The sequence below is a fragment of the Danio rerio genome, chromosome 25 (assembly GCF_052040795.2).
Source record: "Danio rerio strain M-AB ecotype USA chromosome 25, GRCz13ab, whole genome shotgun sequence".
Lineage (NCBI taxonomy): Eukaryota > Metazoa > Chordata > Actinopteri > Cypriniformes > Danionidae > Danio > Danio rerio.
Window position 1 is genome coordinate 21764337 of NC_141045.1, and position 18841 is coordinate 21783177.

Below are 18841 nucleotides of genomic sequence, written 5' to 3' on the forward strand. Positions count from 1 at the left end.
TATCTGATCTCTTTATAATAAAATAAACATAAGTGTTAACGAGACTCTTAAACTTAATAAATAAAGTGTTACAAAGTGTGAGCAATGGTAAAGTGGAAATAATGAACAATCAAAGCAAACTTTAAGGTTTGAATATTAATGACACAGTAAAACTCAAACTCTGTAAACAACACAAATTATGATTATCAAATCTGACCTTTCAAGTAAAGGAACTAACCATCATTATTTAAATACATACTGCAACATTACAAATTGTGAAGTTGAATGACTACATTACACCCATGCTAAAAAAACTTTCAGATGAGGAGCTAGTGGCTGGGATGCACAAGAAAAGAAACCAAAAAGCCAACATGACAAACTTACACACTAAGCTTATTGTAACTGCTTCCAAGGCATGCACCCAGCAGCCACATTTTTATAAAACTATAGAGCTTCATACAGAAACTACATACCAAATCTTTTTTTTAATTGATATTAAATCTATGATATGATGTTCGGTCAATAAATTTCGATACTGATTTTATCGCCCAGCCCTAACGTTTTCATATTTTTTATAAAACCTAACTGGAAATCGAGGATGTGTGACATCATTGTCACGGTGACAAATGGTCTGTGTCACTAGTTAAAATGATATATTTCTCTGTATTTGAATGTTCTTCAAACATTTGGGAAAATGTAAGCATATACAGTGGGGGCAATAAGTATTCAACATGTCATCGTTTTTCTCAGAAAACATATTTCCAAAGGTGCTGTTGACTTCAAATTTTCACCAGATTTTGGTAACAACAAAAGAAGCACATATATGAAAAGAAAACAAATCTAATTAGTGTACAACTAAGTTATGTGTAATAGAAATGAAAGGATGCAGAAAAAAGTTTTGAACACATAAAGAAGGGGAGGTGTAGAAAAAGCAGTGAAAGCCCTGACAGCAGCTGAAACCTCTTAGAGGTTATCCAGAAACCCTCAACCTCTCCTCATTGTAAATTAATATCTGCTGCTTCAGTTCAACAGCTACATTAACAGGATGATGAAGATGAAACCAGAGTGGACATTTTAGCAAAACAATGATACAAAACACAGCCAAGGAAACATGGTTTCAGAGAAAGAAAATCAAGCTGTAGAATGGCCCATCCAATCACTTGACTTGAATCCAATAGAAAATACAGAATAAAGATCGGTTTAGATTGACAATAACCACAGAACCATCATGATTTTTACACTCTGTCATAGTCTGTGAAAACAATCACACCTGAGTAATTCATGTGACTTCATTCTACACATGAGTCAGCAAAATATATAAATATGTGTTCTAGTGATCTGACGGACAATATAAATATTATTATGATGATAAAAATATATTTTTTTAAATAATGACAATAGTCCTAACTTTATTCTTGTATACTTTTATGTTTCACATTTACTTCTAAATTATTTAAGTGTAAATGTTGGCAATAATTTATGCTGTTTCAAAAAGTGTACTGATCAAATATAACAAAAAATGTAATGTACACTAATGGTTTGTAAGTTAATCTCAAAGTTTTTGTTTATTAATAAGGTAAAATAAAGAGCAGGCCTGATCAAACCAAATGCGCTTTTACGTTTCAAAAACGTGAAGCACACCACTCCGCCCTTTGTGTTGACAAGAAAAAAATAAGTATGATGTGCTTTATTATGTCACAAGTGTTTTTTGCATGCGAGTTTTGTTGTTGATATTGTTGTAATATTTATAATATTGTGATATTCAAGATTTGTAACGTCACAGAGCTCTGGAAAAGTTGAAACAGCAATCACTAGTCTCTCCTCCATCTTTAAAGGTCTCCGTAGTCGCCATGACAACACAAACACTGCTGTCGCCTCAACGGAAACCCCACCTCTTCTTTTGTTTGATTAGAGAATGAAAAAGACGTGACTGAAATAACGCAAAACAGTTGAATTTTGTTCAAAATCTCGCTCTGTGTGATCAGCACCTAAGCCTGCATTAAAAATTAATTGAATTTACATTTCAATTGCTATCTGCACTTTGAGAATCAAATAATTTATAAATACAGGTAAAACTAAATTTAATACAAGTTGCTCTTGATGACACTTTCTTAACTAGCAAGAAATAAAAGCATTATATACAACCTCTAATCCACAGCCTCTGCAAATGATGCTGAGTGCATTCATAACAGTCTAGACTATTATTTTTGTGTGAACTATCCCTTTAATAAAATCAACCCAATAGTTTGGGTTTCATACAGTAAGACCACCCAAGTTGCTGGGTTGGTTTAGCCCAAAATGTGTTCTGTCCTATATTTACCCAGCCACTGTGCTAAAAACATCCCCTCTTTTTTGGGTTGTGTTTTCACACCGTTTTTTTAGAGGGTTGCAAGTGTTGATTTTGCACTCTGGCTTGAACAAGTGGAGCAAGTTCTATTCTAATCTGACCACATTTCCCCCGATGCATCTTTCCATTGAAAATGAATACTTTAAAAACAAACTAAACAGGTTTATGCAGATACAATATGATAAAATGTGTGCATGATGTTAGCCATGGGCAGATCTGAGATACAGTTGCTTTAAATCACCAGAGGAGCTAAACCCCAAAATATATTCCTATTCTCCTCTGAAACCTGTCTGTGGAGCCGTCCACTCTGCATGAACTCTAATTAAAGGAAGATGCTCCAGTGAGACCTTCCCATGCAGAGACATGTTTGTTGATCCCGGATGCTGGAGATTTTCACACACCTCTCACCTCACTGAGATTTGAACCTTGGGGGAAGGAAATGCAATCTACAGCCTCACACGTTCGCAGTGGAAAGAAAGACAATGTGAAGTGGAAAGACAGTTTCATCTTGGCTGAATGGGACAGACCATCATCATTCACACATCCTCATGTTGTTTCATATCTGAATGGCATGCCAAAACAAAAGGTTAAGTCAATGTGGAGATTGCCAAGGTACATGGAAATGAATGAACGCTTTTCAGAGAAACCATTCTCAGAATGAAAAACCTCCTGAGCTGTGGCTTATCAATCAAAAACAGTACAAAAGTAAATTTAGTATCTAGTACACAGGTTATATAGTATTAGTCTTGAAAATTTGGTTAGTACTACTTTTTATTAACATACATAGTGTAGTGTGCAACCGATTGCTAATTAAATGTTGTCAGTGGTGTAACCTATTACATTATTAGTAGTGTATTACTCATCTAATAATTATTTAGACCAGTACTTCCCAACTCTGTTCCTAAAGACACACCAACAGTACACATTTTCAACCTGTCCCTAATCAAGCACACTTGAATCAACTCATGCGAACATTAGAAGAGATTCAGACCTGAAATAAATGGGTCAGATAAGGGAGACATCCAAAAAATTTATTGTTGGTGTGCCTCCAGGAACAGGGTTGAGAAACAATGATTAAGGCAATGTATTCTTACAGCTTTTGGATTACTTACAGATTACTTTTCGACATTGAAAAGAACACATTAATGTTAAAGATTGTGGAATACTATTGCAGTTTTCAATTTTAAGTACATATGAAATCATTTAAAACATATTTTCTTTTGGGGCAAACAGAATTTTAAGCAGCCATTAACTTAGTGAAAACTGTCGTTTGATTGTGTCATTACCATTTTAAATTCAGAAGAACAAAGCTGATTTGAAATAGCAATTTTCGTACCATTATAAAATGTCACTTTTGACTGATTTAATGTGTAATTCTGGTGTATGCACTTGTACATGCCTCTATTCAGCTAGACCTGTGAATGGTCTTTAACAAAATATTAGCTATTCACTTACTGTCTGACACACTTCAGGCGATGGCGTGAGGGTCAAAGGTTAAGCACTCATCAAATTATTGACAATAATGATATCGCAAATGGGAAGTCAAGTTTGTTAATCTTCTGCAGAGGTGGGGTAAAAATTGACTTGAATAATTGCTCCAAATTGCCTTGTAAATCTAGCAGGGCTGTAAACGAGTATTGATCTTGTTTAAGTGGTGTGCAAAGTGAGCTCAACGGCAATCAAATTAGGCAGGGGAACGGTCGGAAATGCATGTGCTATGATGTAGTTCTTTATAATCCCATTGACTGCAATAGACCGTCTGAAAGCAATACAATTGATTGGCCTGTGACTGATCACATCCCCTTTTTTGGCAGATGAGATCTCTTGCTCGGGCACTTTGCAATGGAATCGCTGTAAATCTGTAGTAATTACCTCATAATGGAGTGTCCATCACTGACCTGATAATTGTGAAGAGGGCTAAAAGGTTTAGGCTGGGCTTTTTACAACACAGCATTAAATGTCTGGGTTTGGAGGATGCCAGTTTACTTCCAGTCAGCATAATACACCATGTCCTTGTCTATGTAAGAAAATACCATTCCAGTTTATTTTCTACGTCTCGTTAAACACATCAGCAAAGTCATTGCAAGAACTGCACATTTTAGCTAGACATTGAACTTGACAATTGTGAGAACATCCACATCTGTAATTGGGTAGTTAAGACCCAAGTCCTATGCGATTTATTCTCTTTCACGCACAAAGAGTCAGTCTTAATGAACAGAGATATTGCCCTCTCCAGAGCCCCCCGTATTTCTTTCTGTTCCTGTTGGCCCACATTCAAACAGACACTCAAGAAATTACTGCAAGTTTTCTCACTAACACAATCATTGCTGAAAGTATTGTGTAATGTTTCTCTGCTAATTTATTAGCCTGAATACAATAGATAATTGTATAATTATTAGGAGTGCACATAACTTTATAGAGTTCAGTTCTTAAAGGAGATCCTGTAGATGTTTACCATCCTACATTATGGGTGTCAAAATTAATTGTTTCTTTAATGCACAACGATGCAGACGCAGATGACTTGGTATCGGTTCAGAAGCAGATCATAACCAGATATTATGCATTGACATCGTACACACTCACTGGCCACTTTATTAGGCAAACCTGTCCAACTGCTCATTAACGCAAAATTCTAATCAGCCAATCACATGGCAGCACCTCAATGCATTTAGGCATGTTGACATGGTCAAGATGATCTGCAGAAGTTCAAACTGAGCATCAGAATGGGGATGAAAGGTGATTTAAGTGACTTTGAACATAGCATGGTTTATGGTGCCAGGCGGGCTGGTCTGAGTATTTCAGAAACTGCTGATCTACTGGCCACAGCCATATCACCCAGCAGCTCAAGGCCGGTTACTTACTGAAGCTAAGCAGGGCTGAACCTGGTCAGTATCTGGATGGGAGACGACATGGGAAAACTAGGTTGCTGTTAGAAGTAGTGTTAGTGAGGCCAGCAGGGGGCGGTCAACCAATGGTCTGTGTGAGTCCTAATGCCCCAATAAAAGTGAAGGGGACACTATACTGTCTGTGAGCACCGTCTTTCGGATGAGATGTTAAACTGAGGTCCTGACTCTCCGTGGTCATTAAAAATCACATGGCACTTCTCGTAAAAAAGTAAGGGTGTAACCCCGGTGTCCTGGCTAAATTCCCTCTCGGCCCTTAACCATCATGGTCTCCCAATCATCCCCTTCCACTGAATTGGCTCTATCACTGTCTCTCCACTCCACCAATAGTTTTCCTGTGGCTTTACATTACATTACTGGGATTTTCATGCACAACCATCTTTAGGGTTTACAAAAAATAGTCAGAAAAGGACAAAATATCCAGTGAGCAGCAGTTCTGTAGGTGCAAATTCCTTGTTGATGTCAGAGGAGAATCTCAATACAATAGACTGCCTTTGGGATGTGGTGGAACGGGAGATTCACATCACGGATGTGCAGCCGACAAATCTACAGCAACTGCGTAATGCTATCATGTCAATAAGGACCAAATACTCTGAGGAATATTTACAGTACCTTGTTGAATCTCTGCCACAAAGGACAAAGGCAGTTCTGAAGGCAAAATGGGGTCCAACCCAGCACTAGTAAGGGGTCCTTAAAAAAGTGGCCGGTGAGTGTATATCCTATCTTATATGTCATGGTAACATACTACGGTGAGAGAGGCAAGGGCAAGTAATTAAAATACTCCAACTACTTAAGAAGCAGACAGCTGTGTACAGTTTTACAGACTGTGAGTCTACTTTCACTCACACTAAAAATATAGTAGAACCCAGGACCCCCTATTTCACTGCTAGGGTGGAAATGGAAGCTGTAAAGCTCCATCTTTCTTTTTCTCTCTGTGGACCTTTGACCTTCTGGCAAGAGGTAATGTTTTCTCTTCTCGCAATTCCGTGGTAACTCCTTATATTTTAAAGTGGTATTTATTGCTTCGGCTGCTCAGTAGCTGAAGAATACAGCACAAAATAATAAAAAGTAAGGTAAATTCCTCTCTTTGGAAATAAAGAAAATGAAAATGTTTTTGACTAAACATAAGTAATGCTTTAACACTGAAAATAAAAAGTAATCAACCTATAAAACTATCTTTATTTATTTATTTATTTATTTTTTGGAATTAAATATAATAGACATTAACATTTGTCAAAGAGTGCTGGACCCCTGTGTGAAAAGCTCTTTTGATCAGCTGTATTACAACATTGTTCGAAATTTTGACAATTTTTTCAATGTCCACATCTCTGGATTTATATGATGGATAGCTATACGTATACTTTTGGCAACAAAACAATAAGTACACATACGTAAAATACATTTCAAATTTGAAAAAAGGGGCGTTTATGAATATATGAATATAGCAGGATGGCTGTTCAGAGCAGTACCAAGCAACATCTCTACATAGGCTTATCTTTTAAGGACCTGGTAAATCGCCTCCATGCCTCATATAAACTTTAAGCTGTTGCACTTTGCTTTTATTTTGCTCAAATTAAAGACCCTTTTGAGGGACGAAACAATAACAATGATCCTGACATATGTTCTGTTTTACATTTTTAATTTCTATAGCTTCAGAGAATCCAAAGGTCCACATATTGATACATAATGTTATGAGAACTGTTTTAATGTCAAGTGATGATTGAATTGCCTTTTGTTACAGTTAGGAGTTGACCAACAAGTGGGAAATGTTTACAAGCCAATGACATCACCGCATTAAAAATGGTCTTAACTACTTCTGTTCTGTTCAACAGAAATCTTTTGTTGCAAAGCCCTAATTTTGACGATATCAAGGGTGATTAATAGTTATATTAATGTCAGTTAATCAAGGCATCTCTAGTGGCAACAAAAAAGTGAACCAAACCCCTGAAAATCAATTGCTCTGTTTTGTAGTCCATTTGAATAAGTGTGAAAACTGCCATCCAAGCCTTGGTGTACACTAAATGAGTTCGTTTTGATTGAGACCCCAGAAAAGATGGGGTTTGGTCCTCTCTAAATGAGTTCTGTTGTGATTACTCTGCTATTGGGCTTCAATTAAATTAACATTCATAACCCTTATCTGAAAAATCTACAGAAGACTCTTAAAAAAGAAGGGTCTCGGTCTGTTTCCAAACAAACTCTGGTGTAATTACTTTGTTAGAACAGAGTGAATGCTGCCATCCAAATCTTGGTGAGCACAATTTAAAAAGACATGTCTTAGTCTGCTTCAAACAAACTGTGGTGCAGTTTGAAAGGAAAGACAGACTGAAGTATCTATACAAACCAAAAACGGGATGTAATTTTACAACATGCAACCAGTGGCATACCACACATCTGAGGAGCTCTCTGTAAAACTTAAGATGGGATGGTCTTAAAAGCAATGATGGCATGCATAAAAGTTTTCTTTGTGTCTTTTTTCCAACCCAAGCTCATTCTGAAAACGTAGCCCCGCGGACGTTTCTGGAGACCACGATTTACGTGGAGAGAGGTAACTATGGCCGCATTTGTTTTTTTCGAGCAAACGCTACGGGGCGGTGTGACGCCGCTCCTCTTCTTTGAGGCGAGAATGCGGCAAAATCCGAAAATGCGGTCAAAATCGGATGAGGGCTTTTGCTTTTATTTTCTTGATGGCTTTTGTAAATCGTAGCTTGGGTTTAGGGAAGGAGGAGGAGGAGGGTGGTTGGGTTGGCCGATTGGCCGGCCGCCCGGTTGATTGTTCAGTCATTCAGTCCCACAGTCGGACAGACGGTCGCTAAACAGCAGCCTACAGAACAGCTCGGGGCAAACAATGCGCACTCCCGAGTGGCATCCAAGACGCGAAAAACCGCGGCACAGCAGCCTCTTGCGGATTCGCGAAAACAAAAACTGCACAAATACGTACCTCCAGGACGTATTTCGCGGCCTCAAGAAACGTCCGCGGGGCTACGTTTCCACAATGAGTGTTGCTTTTTTCCCCATAAACTTCTTGAGCAGGCAAATGCAATGATGCTCATTGTAAATGAATATTTCGGTTTGTGCTGTTGTTTACTTTTTTGCCTGCAAGGAGATTAGATTTTGGATTGTTACCTTTAACATGAAATTTGATAGATCTGGTGTGAATCATGTCACATCACATCACATCACATCATTTGAAGTAACTGGTTTACCATCAAGGTTTGGTTTCCTGAACGTCAGAATTAGACCTTTCTTCCCCCATTACATTAAATCAAATAAGAAAAAGTACACATCACACACATCAGTGCTAGTTAAACACACATTGCAGTAAATGTTTAAGTGATGTCAGGTAATGTGAAGTAAAATCTCACTAAACTCATTGTTATTTCAATTACCACTTTTACCTCTAATCAGCTCAGTTCTAGAATCAAATCACTAAAGGTGCTTCTGAAAATAGCAGGGTGCTCTAGCGTCAAAGCACATCTGTTTTGAAATATCATATTTTCCAAGTTTACAGCTATGATTATCCGCACGTCAATCATCTTTATTTTGAGAATGATTCCCACATTTATATGCAGATATCGTGCAGTGGAGAGACCATTTGTCCTCTTAGCAGCATGAGAAGCAAAGGAATGAAGAACTGACTGGATTATATGTGGAATATAAGAAACTTCGCCATATTGAGAGGTACTGTGTGGGTTTTGAAGCACAAACACATACATTATTTTTTGACTGTTTTTTAATGCAGCTTCAACTAAGAATGCTCTTGTATTTAGTTTAAGGGTGTTTAGCAAACCTTTAGGAACTCTGTACAAAGCACGGACCAATAGTCCTATAATTCAGTCATGCTTTTCTGATGCTAGTTAGGCCTGCACACTAAACTGCATTTTCAAAACCTAAAGCACATTTTTCCCCATGTTTTGAAACAGGAGAGATATTCTGAGTAGGGTTGCACAGAATTTTCAGCTTGCGAACATGGCGTTTTAGATTTTCGGCCAAAAGACAAAAATGGTAAGAAATAGGAGCAGAAACAAAAAACTATACTGTGCCACACCACCCAGTGTGCAGCCCGCTGGTTTTACTCTCCCTCCAGCCATAGTCGCAGCAAAATTTCTGTTTTCATAGTTACATAGAATTATTGTGCAATGCTTTACACAGTGCAGCAAAAAAACGCTGTATAATAAAATATCAGTGTGGTCAGACTAATTATGCATCAAAATCAAAATATGCATTCGCGCTACGTAATTTTGGGCTCTATTTTAACGATCTAGGTGCAAAGTCTAAAGCGCAAGGCACAAAAAACTTTAAGAGCATGTCTTAATCCACTTTTTTTTATTTTAAAATACTGTTTGTGCCGAGGCTCATGGTCTAACAGGGTTGTGTTTTTTCTCTTAATGAGTTATGGGTGTATGGGTGTAAACCAATCAGAGTCTCATCTCATGTTCCTTTTAAGAGCAACCCAGGCTCATTCTGTAAACGTAGCCCCGCGGACGTTTCTGGAGAACGCAAAATAAGTCCCGGGAGGTACGTATTTGTGTAGTTTTTGTTTTCGCGAATCCGCGAGAGGCTGATGTGTGCGTTTTTTTGCATCTCTCGTGAGGGCGCACCATCGTGCTCACGCTATTTCTCGCTTAAAGCCGCCGGAGGCTGCTGTCGAGCGACCATCTGTCCGACTTACTGACTGAATGATTGACTAGGCGGCCACCCTCCTCCTCCTTCCCTAAACCCAAGCAACGATTTACAAAAGCCGTCTAGAAAAATAAAAGCCTTAGTCTGATTTTGACCGTGTTTTCAGATTTTACCAAATTCTCGCCCTGTTATGAACTTGTTCACTTTATTTTTTGGATTCTGTTTTTGTCTTAACTGATTTCTGGAACTGCTCTTCCCCGGACTCGAACCCAATCATAGCCATCGGCTCCACTCCTCGTCTCAGCACAGCTGACCTACACAACGAGCTAACTCGCTCCTTTTTCCCCATTTCCCATCCACAACCCTGACACATCTACAGTGTAAGGATAAAGAATAAGCCTCCCCCACTCGGCCTCTTTGCTTTCTCTTTAGTTTACTTTTACTCTTTACTTTACTCCTGGATAAGGAAACAGCATTGTACGTGCTCCACTGAAAACATCTATTAGTCTACTCATTTTTATTTTGTTTAAGCACAAAAATTTGTTTCAAAACTGTTTCTAAATTCAGTTCTAATTTCCAGGAAATGAATAAAAGAACAAAAATAACGAAGTGTGGTCAAAAAACTGAGTTATATCCAAACACACATCCTATTCTTATGCCCCATATGGTGATGCTTCTCAAAAACCCGACAGGTAGACAAATCCAAGCTTGTTTTTATAAAAAAAAAAAATAGAAATATGCAAATAATAAATAATACTTATACTATAATAATAACATTATACAAATTGTAATGGAAAAACTGAAGAAAAAAAATAAGATGATGCATGGAGGCAGTGGTTTTTATATTTACTTAGAAAAAAATATTTTTGCAACATTTTAATTCTTTTTTTTTTTCATATGTAAAGATGTTTGTGTATCGCTGCTTAAAGAGTTTTGGACCTGCTAACGTGCTCTGCGTTGGACTTTAGACCAGCTTCCAGAAGCCATGACTAACTTGCCATGATTAACTGAAAGCTGGTCTGAAGTCCAACAAAGAGTATTTAGCAGTTCTTCAAAATAGGAACAATACCAACAATGCGCCTAACACTCATGAGTCCACAAAATGGTGCAATTGGATTTGCTATTTAAACAATGTGGTGCAAAATGTGAAAATTAGGGTTGCGCTGGGCTGAAAATAACAAGTTGCGCCAAACACATCTTGTGTTTAAACATCTAAATAGATGTCCGTGAGGTCTGTGAAATTTAACAAACTTCTAACAATAGACAATCTTCTAACTAAAATAGACCGGAGTTAATAATACTACAAGTGACGTTTGGCAAATAGAAATAAAATGACTAGTCTATTATTGGACATTTATTAGATTTTGTCTGGAAGCCTGAATTTAACCTCGTTTTAGTATTGACATATGTTTGAACATCTATTACCAAAAAAAGACAATTGCTAACTGGGTTTTCAGTTTATCTGGATTAATGTACTATAGTTGAAAACACATCTAAATATATAACTAGGAAATTTATTTCTACCACTAATTGCATTTTTGGAGGTTGTCACAGTTCAGCCTTTTATTCTCAGAACTGTAATTTAAATCTCACAAGTTTCTTAATTATGAGGAAAAAGTATATAATTGTAAGAAAGTAAGTCAGAATTAAGACAAAGCCAATAAACTTTTCTCAGTTGGATTTTCTATATTTTACATCTTTCTTACAGCACTGAGTTTAATATTGAGCATTTCTGAGTTCATATTTCACTACTAATACACGTGAGATCTAAACCCAAAATTGCAAGCAAAAAAGGAAAGGATTTGTAAAATAAAATAACACAACTTCCTACTTCTACACTTAACCAATTAATGAATGCAGCAATGTTCAATAGCAATATTATTTTCAAAATCCTCACAAGCCCTCAGCAGATTGAAACACCTCTGTGCCAAAACCTAGTCTGAACCGCGGTTTCCCTGCCAATGATTCAGAATATCCACAGAGACAGCTGTCATTGACTGGGCGGGTTGGATCAGAGGTTATGGAGAGACAGATCAATCAGCACAGGAGAGATGAAACTGAATAGACTCCCTTTTCAGGGCACTATTGAACTGTTATTTAGCTTCCCCTCCAATGACTGCTTACACAATCCCTCAGTCAATAGTAACGCAAGATTCAATCATCTCAGGTTAGTCATCCCCTAATTAGATCCTAATGCGCCAAAGTGCTCTACTTTTTGGCAACAAACTGCCTCAAATATAATTCGTTTAGGGATTTTCAACATATAATATGCATGTCTTGTCAAGCATCTGAGCTCGAGGCTTATGTAAATGCTCAATTATTGAGGTTGCCACTGAAATCTGTCACTGTCAGGAATGACAAGTCTCGTGAACATTATATTTTATTTGTAAAATGATCAGACGATGTCCCTGAAGGAGGAAAACAAATAAAATATTCTCAATAAATCAAAGGTTAAGCGCATCATCTGCAAGCGGCAGGAAGGTTGAAAGGCGAATTTCCTTTAAGATTTTCTATCTGTTTTTCATTGACCCACATTTTCTGAGAGACGACGTCGCTATATCTCCCCAGCGTATCTCGCAATCAGTATAATATCGTTCTCATGAGCTCCTCAGCTCAGCTAACAATTGTCCTCTGTTGCAAGATGAAAACAGACAATATTAGCCGCTTTGATGGCTCTGCAGGGAGGACACAGTGAGTTTTAAAGCCCACTTCACCGCATGCTAGCACTTCACATAAACCGAAAAATGGCAGTAATGAAACACAGACAGCATTAGCTCTGGCAGAACTGCAGTGTATGCTGGGACAATGCATTGCCAAATGAATCCTCTAGCTGGAGTTGCATATTTCAATAAATAACGGCTGGTGCTGGAAAACTATTGCAAACTCTAATGTTATTGCTAGGATTTCAAAGATCAACATTCTGCAGTTATAGTGACTGGGCAGACCACACCATAAGTCGTGGAGAATTGAAAGTTTTTTTTATGGATGATAGTATCAACAACGTCTGCAATGTCAGCAAGTCTTGCCATGGGGTGCGTTTCCCAAACAACGTCATAACTCGTGGCTGAACTAATATCTCAGCAAACATTGCTCCGACGACAATGTGATGTAAGTTTTTTAACTATGCACAACTACTAATATGCACAATGAATAGTTTTGCTAAATTGTAACACTCCTGCATAAATGCTCAAATAATGTACTAATTATGATGTTCACACGATTACAATGGTATAAAGACGCTATATCTGACCTTTTAAGAACCTGATTGCCGTTCACAGCTTTAAATAATAAGTGTGATTATTTTATATGTATAATTAAGCTATTAAACACTTAAATTACAAGGCAATTTACAAACAACCAGAAAACGCAACGTGTCTTTTTAAGGAGCGTCTTTTTAACGGTTATCGGATGTTCACATGTTTGCTGGGATAGTGAGATGCATCGTTTGGGGAAAAAAAACGATATAGTGAAAAGTATTTCCTAATACCGTAAATATCTAGTAAAAATATCTAGTAAAATATTATTTATTATCATCATGGCAAAGATCAAATAAATTGATTGGAAATACGTTATTAAAACTATTAAGTTTAGAAATGTGTTAAAAAAATCATTCCATTAAACAGTAATTAGGGGAAAAAAATAATCAGGGGCTAATAATTCAGGGGGCTAATAACTTTAACTGTATATATATTCTCATTATTTTTTAACACATCTATAGTTATGCGGTGGCACAGAGTTAGACCTCTTGACGTCACACAGCAACGCACTTGGCATGACATCACTTTGTTGCAGAGATGCTATTGGTTAAATGCCGGCAAAGTAGAACACGGAAGCAGCTTAAAGCAGAAAGCGTGAGTATGTCTGCGGTCTGGAGGTATTACAAAGTTGATGACGACAACATTGCCATAGCAAACTTTGAGATACAGTATGTAATCTTGGGATTGCCTGCCGGGTGTTTTAAGTTAAACTGCTGTTTGTTTTTATATTAGATTTTTTTATATTTACTGTTGCACTAAAGTCCAAAAGTGAAGGATTTAGGTTATTTATTTCTTGATTGTTCAAGCTACCTTACAGAAGTGCTATGCTTAATGTTGAATGTTAAAATAAGGTGAATTAAATAAAAAATAAGGATAATCCTAAATCTGTTTCTTTGCACTTAATTATTTTTTATGTATTATGTAGAAGTATTGAATCGGGTTTCGGTATCGGTAGATACTGAAAATAAAATGACTCTAACTCGGACTCAAGAACAAAAAACCTGATCAGGACATCCACATTGTTTATTTATTAATATAAATTTTTTTTTTTTTTGAAAAGTCTATACCTTTACAATTTGACACATTCAAACCACTCCAGAAATGTTCTAACCAACAGGTCCATTTCATATAGGCCTACAGTACAGATAATATTTTTTTTATTATTAAATAACCTACTTTTAACAAAAAACATTATTGTATGCTATATATTTTTGTTTTCACAAGCTTTGGAGATGTAACGTAAATTCCGCTTTTAAATAATAGGTCACCTATAGCTTTTGTCATGATCTATGGCTGCGTTCAAAATGATATAAATGTAGAGAGAGATGTATGGAGTCAGTCTAGGGTCATATATACTTGCAAAATATATAAAAGTTTTGCAAACAAAAAATTAAATATTGAGCAAAATTACATAAATAAATGCAAATCTCTAAAAATCGCAAAGCAAAAATTTATTTTTGAGAAAAGAAATGAAAATGAAATTTTCAAAAAAAGAACAAGTAAAAATCAAGCAGTGTGAAAAAAATATCTAAAATATTTGCAATTAAAAAAAAAAAGATTTTATTTTTGCAAAACATTCTTTATAGCAATGCCTTTACAAAACCCTGCTGATGATACCAGATGATGTAGTCGCTTAAATGGAGGCAGGTCCAGGCCTGCCATAAGGCTGGTCCAGGCCCCACCCCCTTGTCAAATCATGACTACAAAGTGAAACATGCAGAAACGTGAAGTGCAAAGTGAAAACAGCATCGCAAATTCATGGTTGACTAAAAAGCCAATCAAAAGGAGCATTGCAATTGACTGGACAGGTTTTGTAAAGGTAATTGCAAATATTTTTGTTTTGTTTTGTTTTGTGCCGCTTGATTTTTATTTGCAGTTCATGTTTTGTTTGTAAATTTTATTTTTATTTCTCAAAACTTAATTTTCCTTTTGCAGTTCTTTATTTTCGGTTGCAAAATAAATGTTTATTACTAAAAAATACATTTTCGCTTTGCGATTTTTTTGAGATTGGCATTTGTTTATTTATTTTTGGCTCAATACTTTATTTTTTTGCTTGCAAAGCTTTCTTTTATTTCACAGGTATATACGGCCGTAGATTGACTCTATAGAGATTACTTTAATTATTATTATTTTTTAAATCATTTCAAGTTTAAATGTTGGAATGCAAAAAAGAAATAGGGCATTGGGTGATAATTGGGAATAGAACATAACCAAGAACTATGCTTCTAACTTCAGCTCTATAAGTGTAGTTGGTAAAGTACAAGTCCACAACAATTGTGGATTTGGAAAATGCCAATTCAATAAACTATGTTTGTAATGATGGAACTTGCAACCTTAGTTGGTTAACGACGGTTTTCAGAAACGTACCCCTGATCAGCTCCATGATGGCGCTACAATGATAAAAAGTATGAAATGAAAAGTATGACCCGTCAAGTGTCCCACATAACTGGCTTATGTAAATTAAAGTTTGGTGACTTGCTGGCATGATAACATGAAGAAAAGAAAAAAACGTGAACATGCTTGTAGTTTTCGACCAATAGTTGTTCTTAACATTGGCTCTCTTCAAGGTGCCAACTATGTCTCTCAGGGCACTGGTGTATCTTGAAAACCATGGACCAGAGGCTGATCGGAAAGAAACTTGAGTCTGTTTGACACATACAGTATTTGCTATTCATATCATACTGTATGTTAGATCTTCATGTTCTGAACTTTGCCTCTAGTTGTCTGTCAAACCGTTCAATAAATATTTAATATTGTCAAAAAAAACTTTCCATATTTTTTCCCCTCAACCTTAACAAACCAGTATTTTAGAATTAGTTGTTGCTAAAATATATTTTATAGGTCTAAAAAAGGATAAAATTCTGATTTTATTAGCTTGTAATATAAATCAATCATAAAATACTACAGACTACTAAAATGAAATGGCCATAATTTAGAGCATATTGAAATAATATGTCTTACTAATATTTAAATAGATAGTTTTACAGTCAAAGCTCTGTGGAGGACAAAACACAATGCAAATACAGTCCCTCGCTGTAACTTGATTCACTTTTCGTGCACTCACAATTATATGCATTTTTTGTGCAATTTGACAAGCTTTATTTTACAGCACGTTGTGTTCTGCATTCTGATTCGATGTAGACAGCTGTCAATCAATCTCCTCTGTGTCTCCTGTACAGTACAGAAAGCGTTCAGCTTGCCGAATTAACATAAATCTTCCATCGCTAGCTGTCTGAGTTTCAACAAGGATGCAAAAAGGGTTGTAACTGTCCAAAGAAAAAAAAAAATATCGTAAAGGGGGTTGCAAACCGCATGCAAACTTAGGTTTATATCAGGGTACACACACCAGAGCAGCAAGTCAGCAACTGACTGTGGTGTCCAGATACGACACTGTTCATATTTCTGCACACGCCACGACACATCTGAATTATTTCATTTTAAATAACATGCGAATGAGAGTGTCTGGTGGGAGTCGCTTCCAACTAGAGGTCTGCATTTTTTAAACTAAACCAGCCCAATTACAACTACAGGACCGACCAGATTTCTTGCGGCGTGGGAATAAAATTCCAAATAAAACACAGTAGCGGACGGTAACTTTGGTGTCATTTGAAAGAGAGCAGGCGGTCTAACAATATAGCGCGTCTGAGTCCAGACGTTATTTCAGAACAGCATATCTGTGATTTCCTCATGCTTTTTGAGAACTGATGCAGCTAGTGCTCATGACTGTTACACATCCTGAACGTGCAGTCTGCGAGCATATTATCTGCATAACGGTCGGCAGAGCGGGTTTTACCAACATGGAAGAGCAAAGTGAAGATTCGCTGACCTTCTGCAAGTCTTTTTTATGCATCATAGACGCATATGGAAAAAAAAATGACCCTTTGCGTGATGTGATAATACCTCAAAGTTTTACCCTTTAGCAGTCGCAGGACTGGAACCTCAGGTTTAGGGTGGCACTCATGTCTCATCACAAATGGGCAAAGAAAACGGACATTTTGCCTACAATCCTTGCACAACATACAGTTTTATCCGTTATCTCTCTCTTTTGTTAGTACCTAATTTAAACGTCAGTTTTTAAAAACCAGATCTAAATTTTGTGGAAACGGTCGGGTTGGGTAGAAAACAGGGCGGGGCAGGCAGCAGGTGAACAAAGGCTGAATAATACCTTGTGAGAGCAGGACTAAAAAATTTATCCCGTGCAGATCTCTACTTAAAAATGTCATGTGTGCAACACATCCGGTGAGGGAGCCCTTTAAGGATGGAGTCTGCTTTTGCTTTGTGGATCAGTGACAGCAGAAAAAAGAGAATTACACTGGAAACCAACATCATTTGCACAAAAGCTAAAAAGCTTTATGAATATTTGCTGACAGCGATGAATGTTAGGCCCTGACAACAGGTTTTGGTCTTTAGTTTCATTCTATAATACTGGACTTAATTTTCTACTAAAGTTTGAACTTTGAGTGTAATTAAACATGAAAAGTGTGAAAATGGTAATGGCTGTCAGAGAAAAGTGTATAAAGTGTGTAGTAAGGGGTTTTACAGCCTTAAAACATCTATAATAATTTTGGAAAATAAAGCTGACTGCTTTAGGATTTCGCCTATTGCGGGTTATTTTTAAAACGTAACTCTGGCGATTAACAAAGGATCACTGCATACAAAAAATGCACTTAAAAGCCTCATGTATCAAAATTTATCCACATCTCAAAAGAACTTTTCTTTAAAAAAGAAGTAAATATATATTATTTAAAAATATATATATATTTTTAAAAAAAAAACATTAAAATCGATTATTTAAATCTTATTTATTTACATGTAATCATGTAAAACTGTAATTGTTGTTGGAATCCTCTTTTACATCCCTGTTGATCCACTAGACTTTATATTCTTTGCAGCAGCTAAAATTTATCACATAAAATTTAGAACCTCTATTTTTTTACAATCATGTAACAACCGGGCAAAACATTTTAAACCACCAAGCAAAAAGCTGCATCTCTAAAAAAACTTAAGCCAAATGTCAGACAGACCTTGGTTCTGTTGCTGGAGTGTCTCGGTGAGGTCCTGTAGGTGCAGCAGAAGAAGACCTCCAGCGCCTAAAAGCAGCAGGAACCAGAAAGAGCAGGGGAGTCTCATGACTGTGGAGCGAAGGGACCTTCTTCTGCCTCCAAAAGCAGCCTCCAGCACCCTACACTCTACCCACATCACGGCCTGTGACGCACGGCCCTGACGGTGGGACCTATACACATTTACACACACACACACACACACACACACACACACACACACACACACACACACACACACACACACACATAAAGAAAAACACGTCAACACAGTGCCTTAGCAACCAAGGCTGTCGTGACTGCTTTAGTTCTGCAGGACTAGCTAGTTCGCATGCTTGTTGTCTTGTTACGAGTTAGGAATTACAATTGCTTTATTTCTTTTCTAGTAACCCATCCAGAACTTTCTAGCAAGTTTAGTGAACGATTGCTTTCCTCTCAGAGAGTGCTTCGACATTTTGTTAGCACCATTTGAGAATGACCATTTATGTGAAGCTGCTTTGACACAATCTACATTGTAAAAGCGCTATACAAATAAAGCTGAATTGAATTGAATTGAATAAGGAAGGCAGATTTAAAATGTTTTTTAATTATGAATTTGTCAAGTTGTTTTGGAGATTTCACTATTTCCCCATTCAGATGCAAAATACTTGGGCCTGTAAATGTTACAAATATGCT

At 36.9% G+C, this 18841-nt stretch overlaps 1 protein-coding gene across 3 annotated transcripts in view; it reads right to left on the reverse strand.

The window, feature by feature from the left end:
• si:ch211-269c21.2 overlaps window positions 1-18841 on the reverse strand; it is a 141155-nt gene that overhangs the window by 75711 nt on the left and 46603 nt on the right. For all 3 annotated transcript variants that reach the window (XM_087312270.1, XM_087312272.1, XM_087312271.1), the window contains exon 2: window positions 18131-18339. In XM_087312270.1, the coding sequence (XP_087168396.1) occupies window positions 18131-18305 (175 nt within the window). In that variant the 5' untranslated portion in view covers window positions 18306-18339. The remainder of the gene's footprint in view (window positions 1-18130; window positions 18340-18841) is intronic.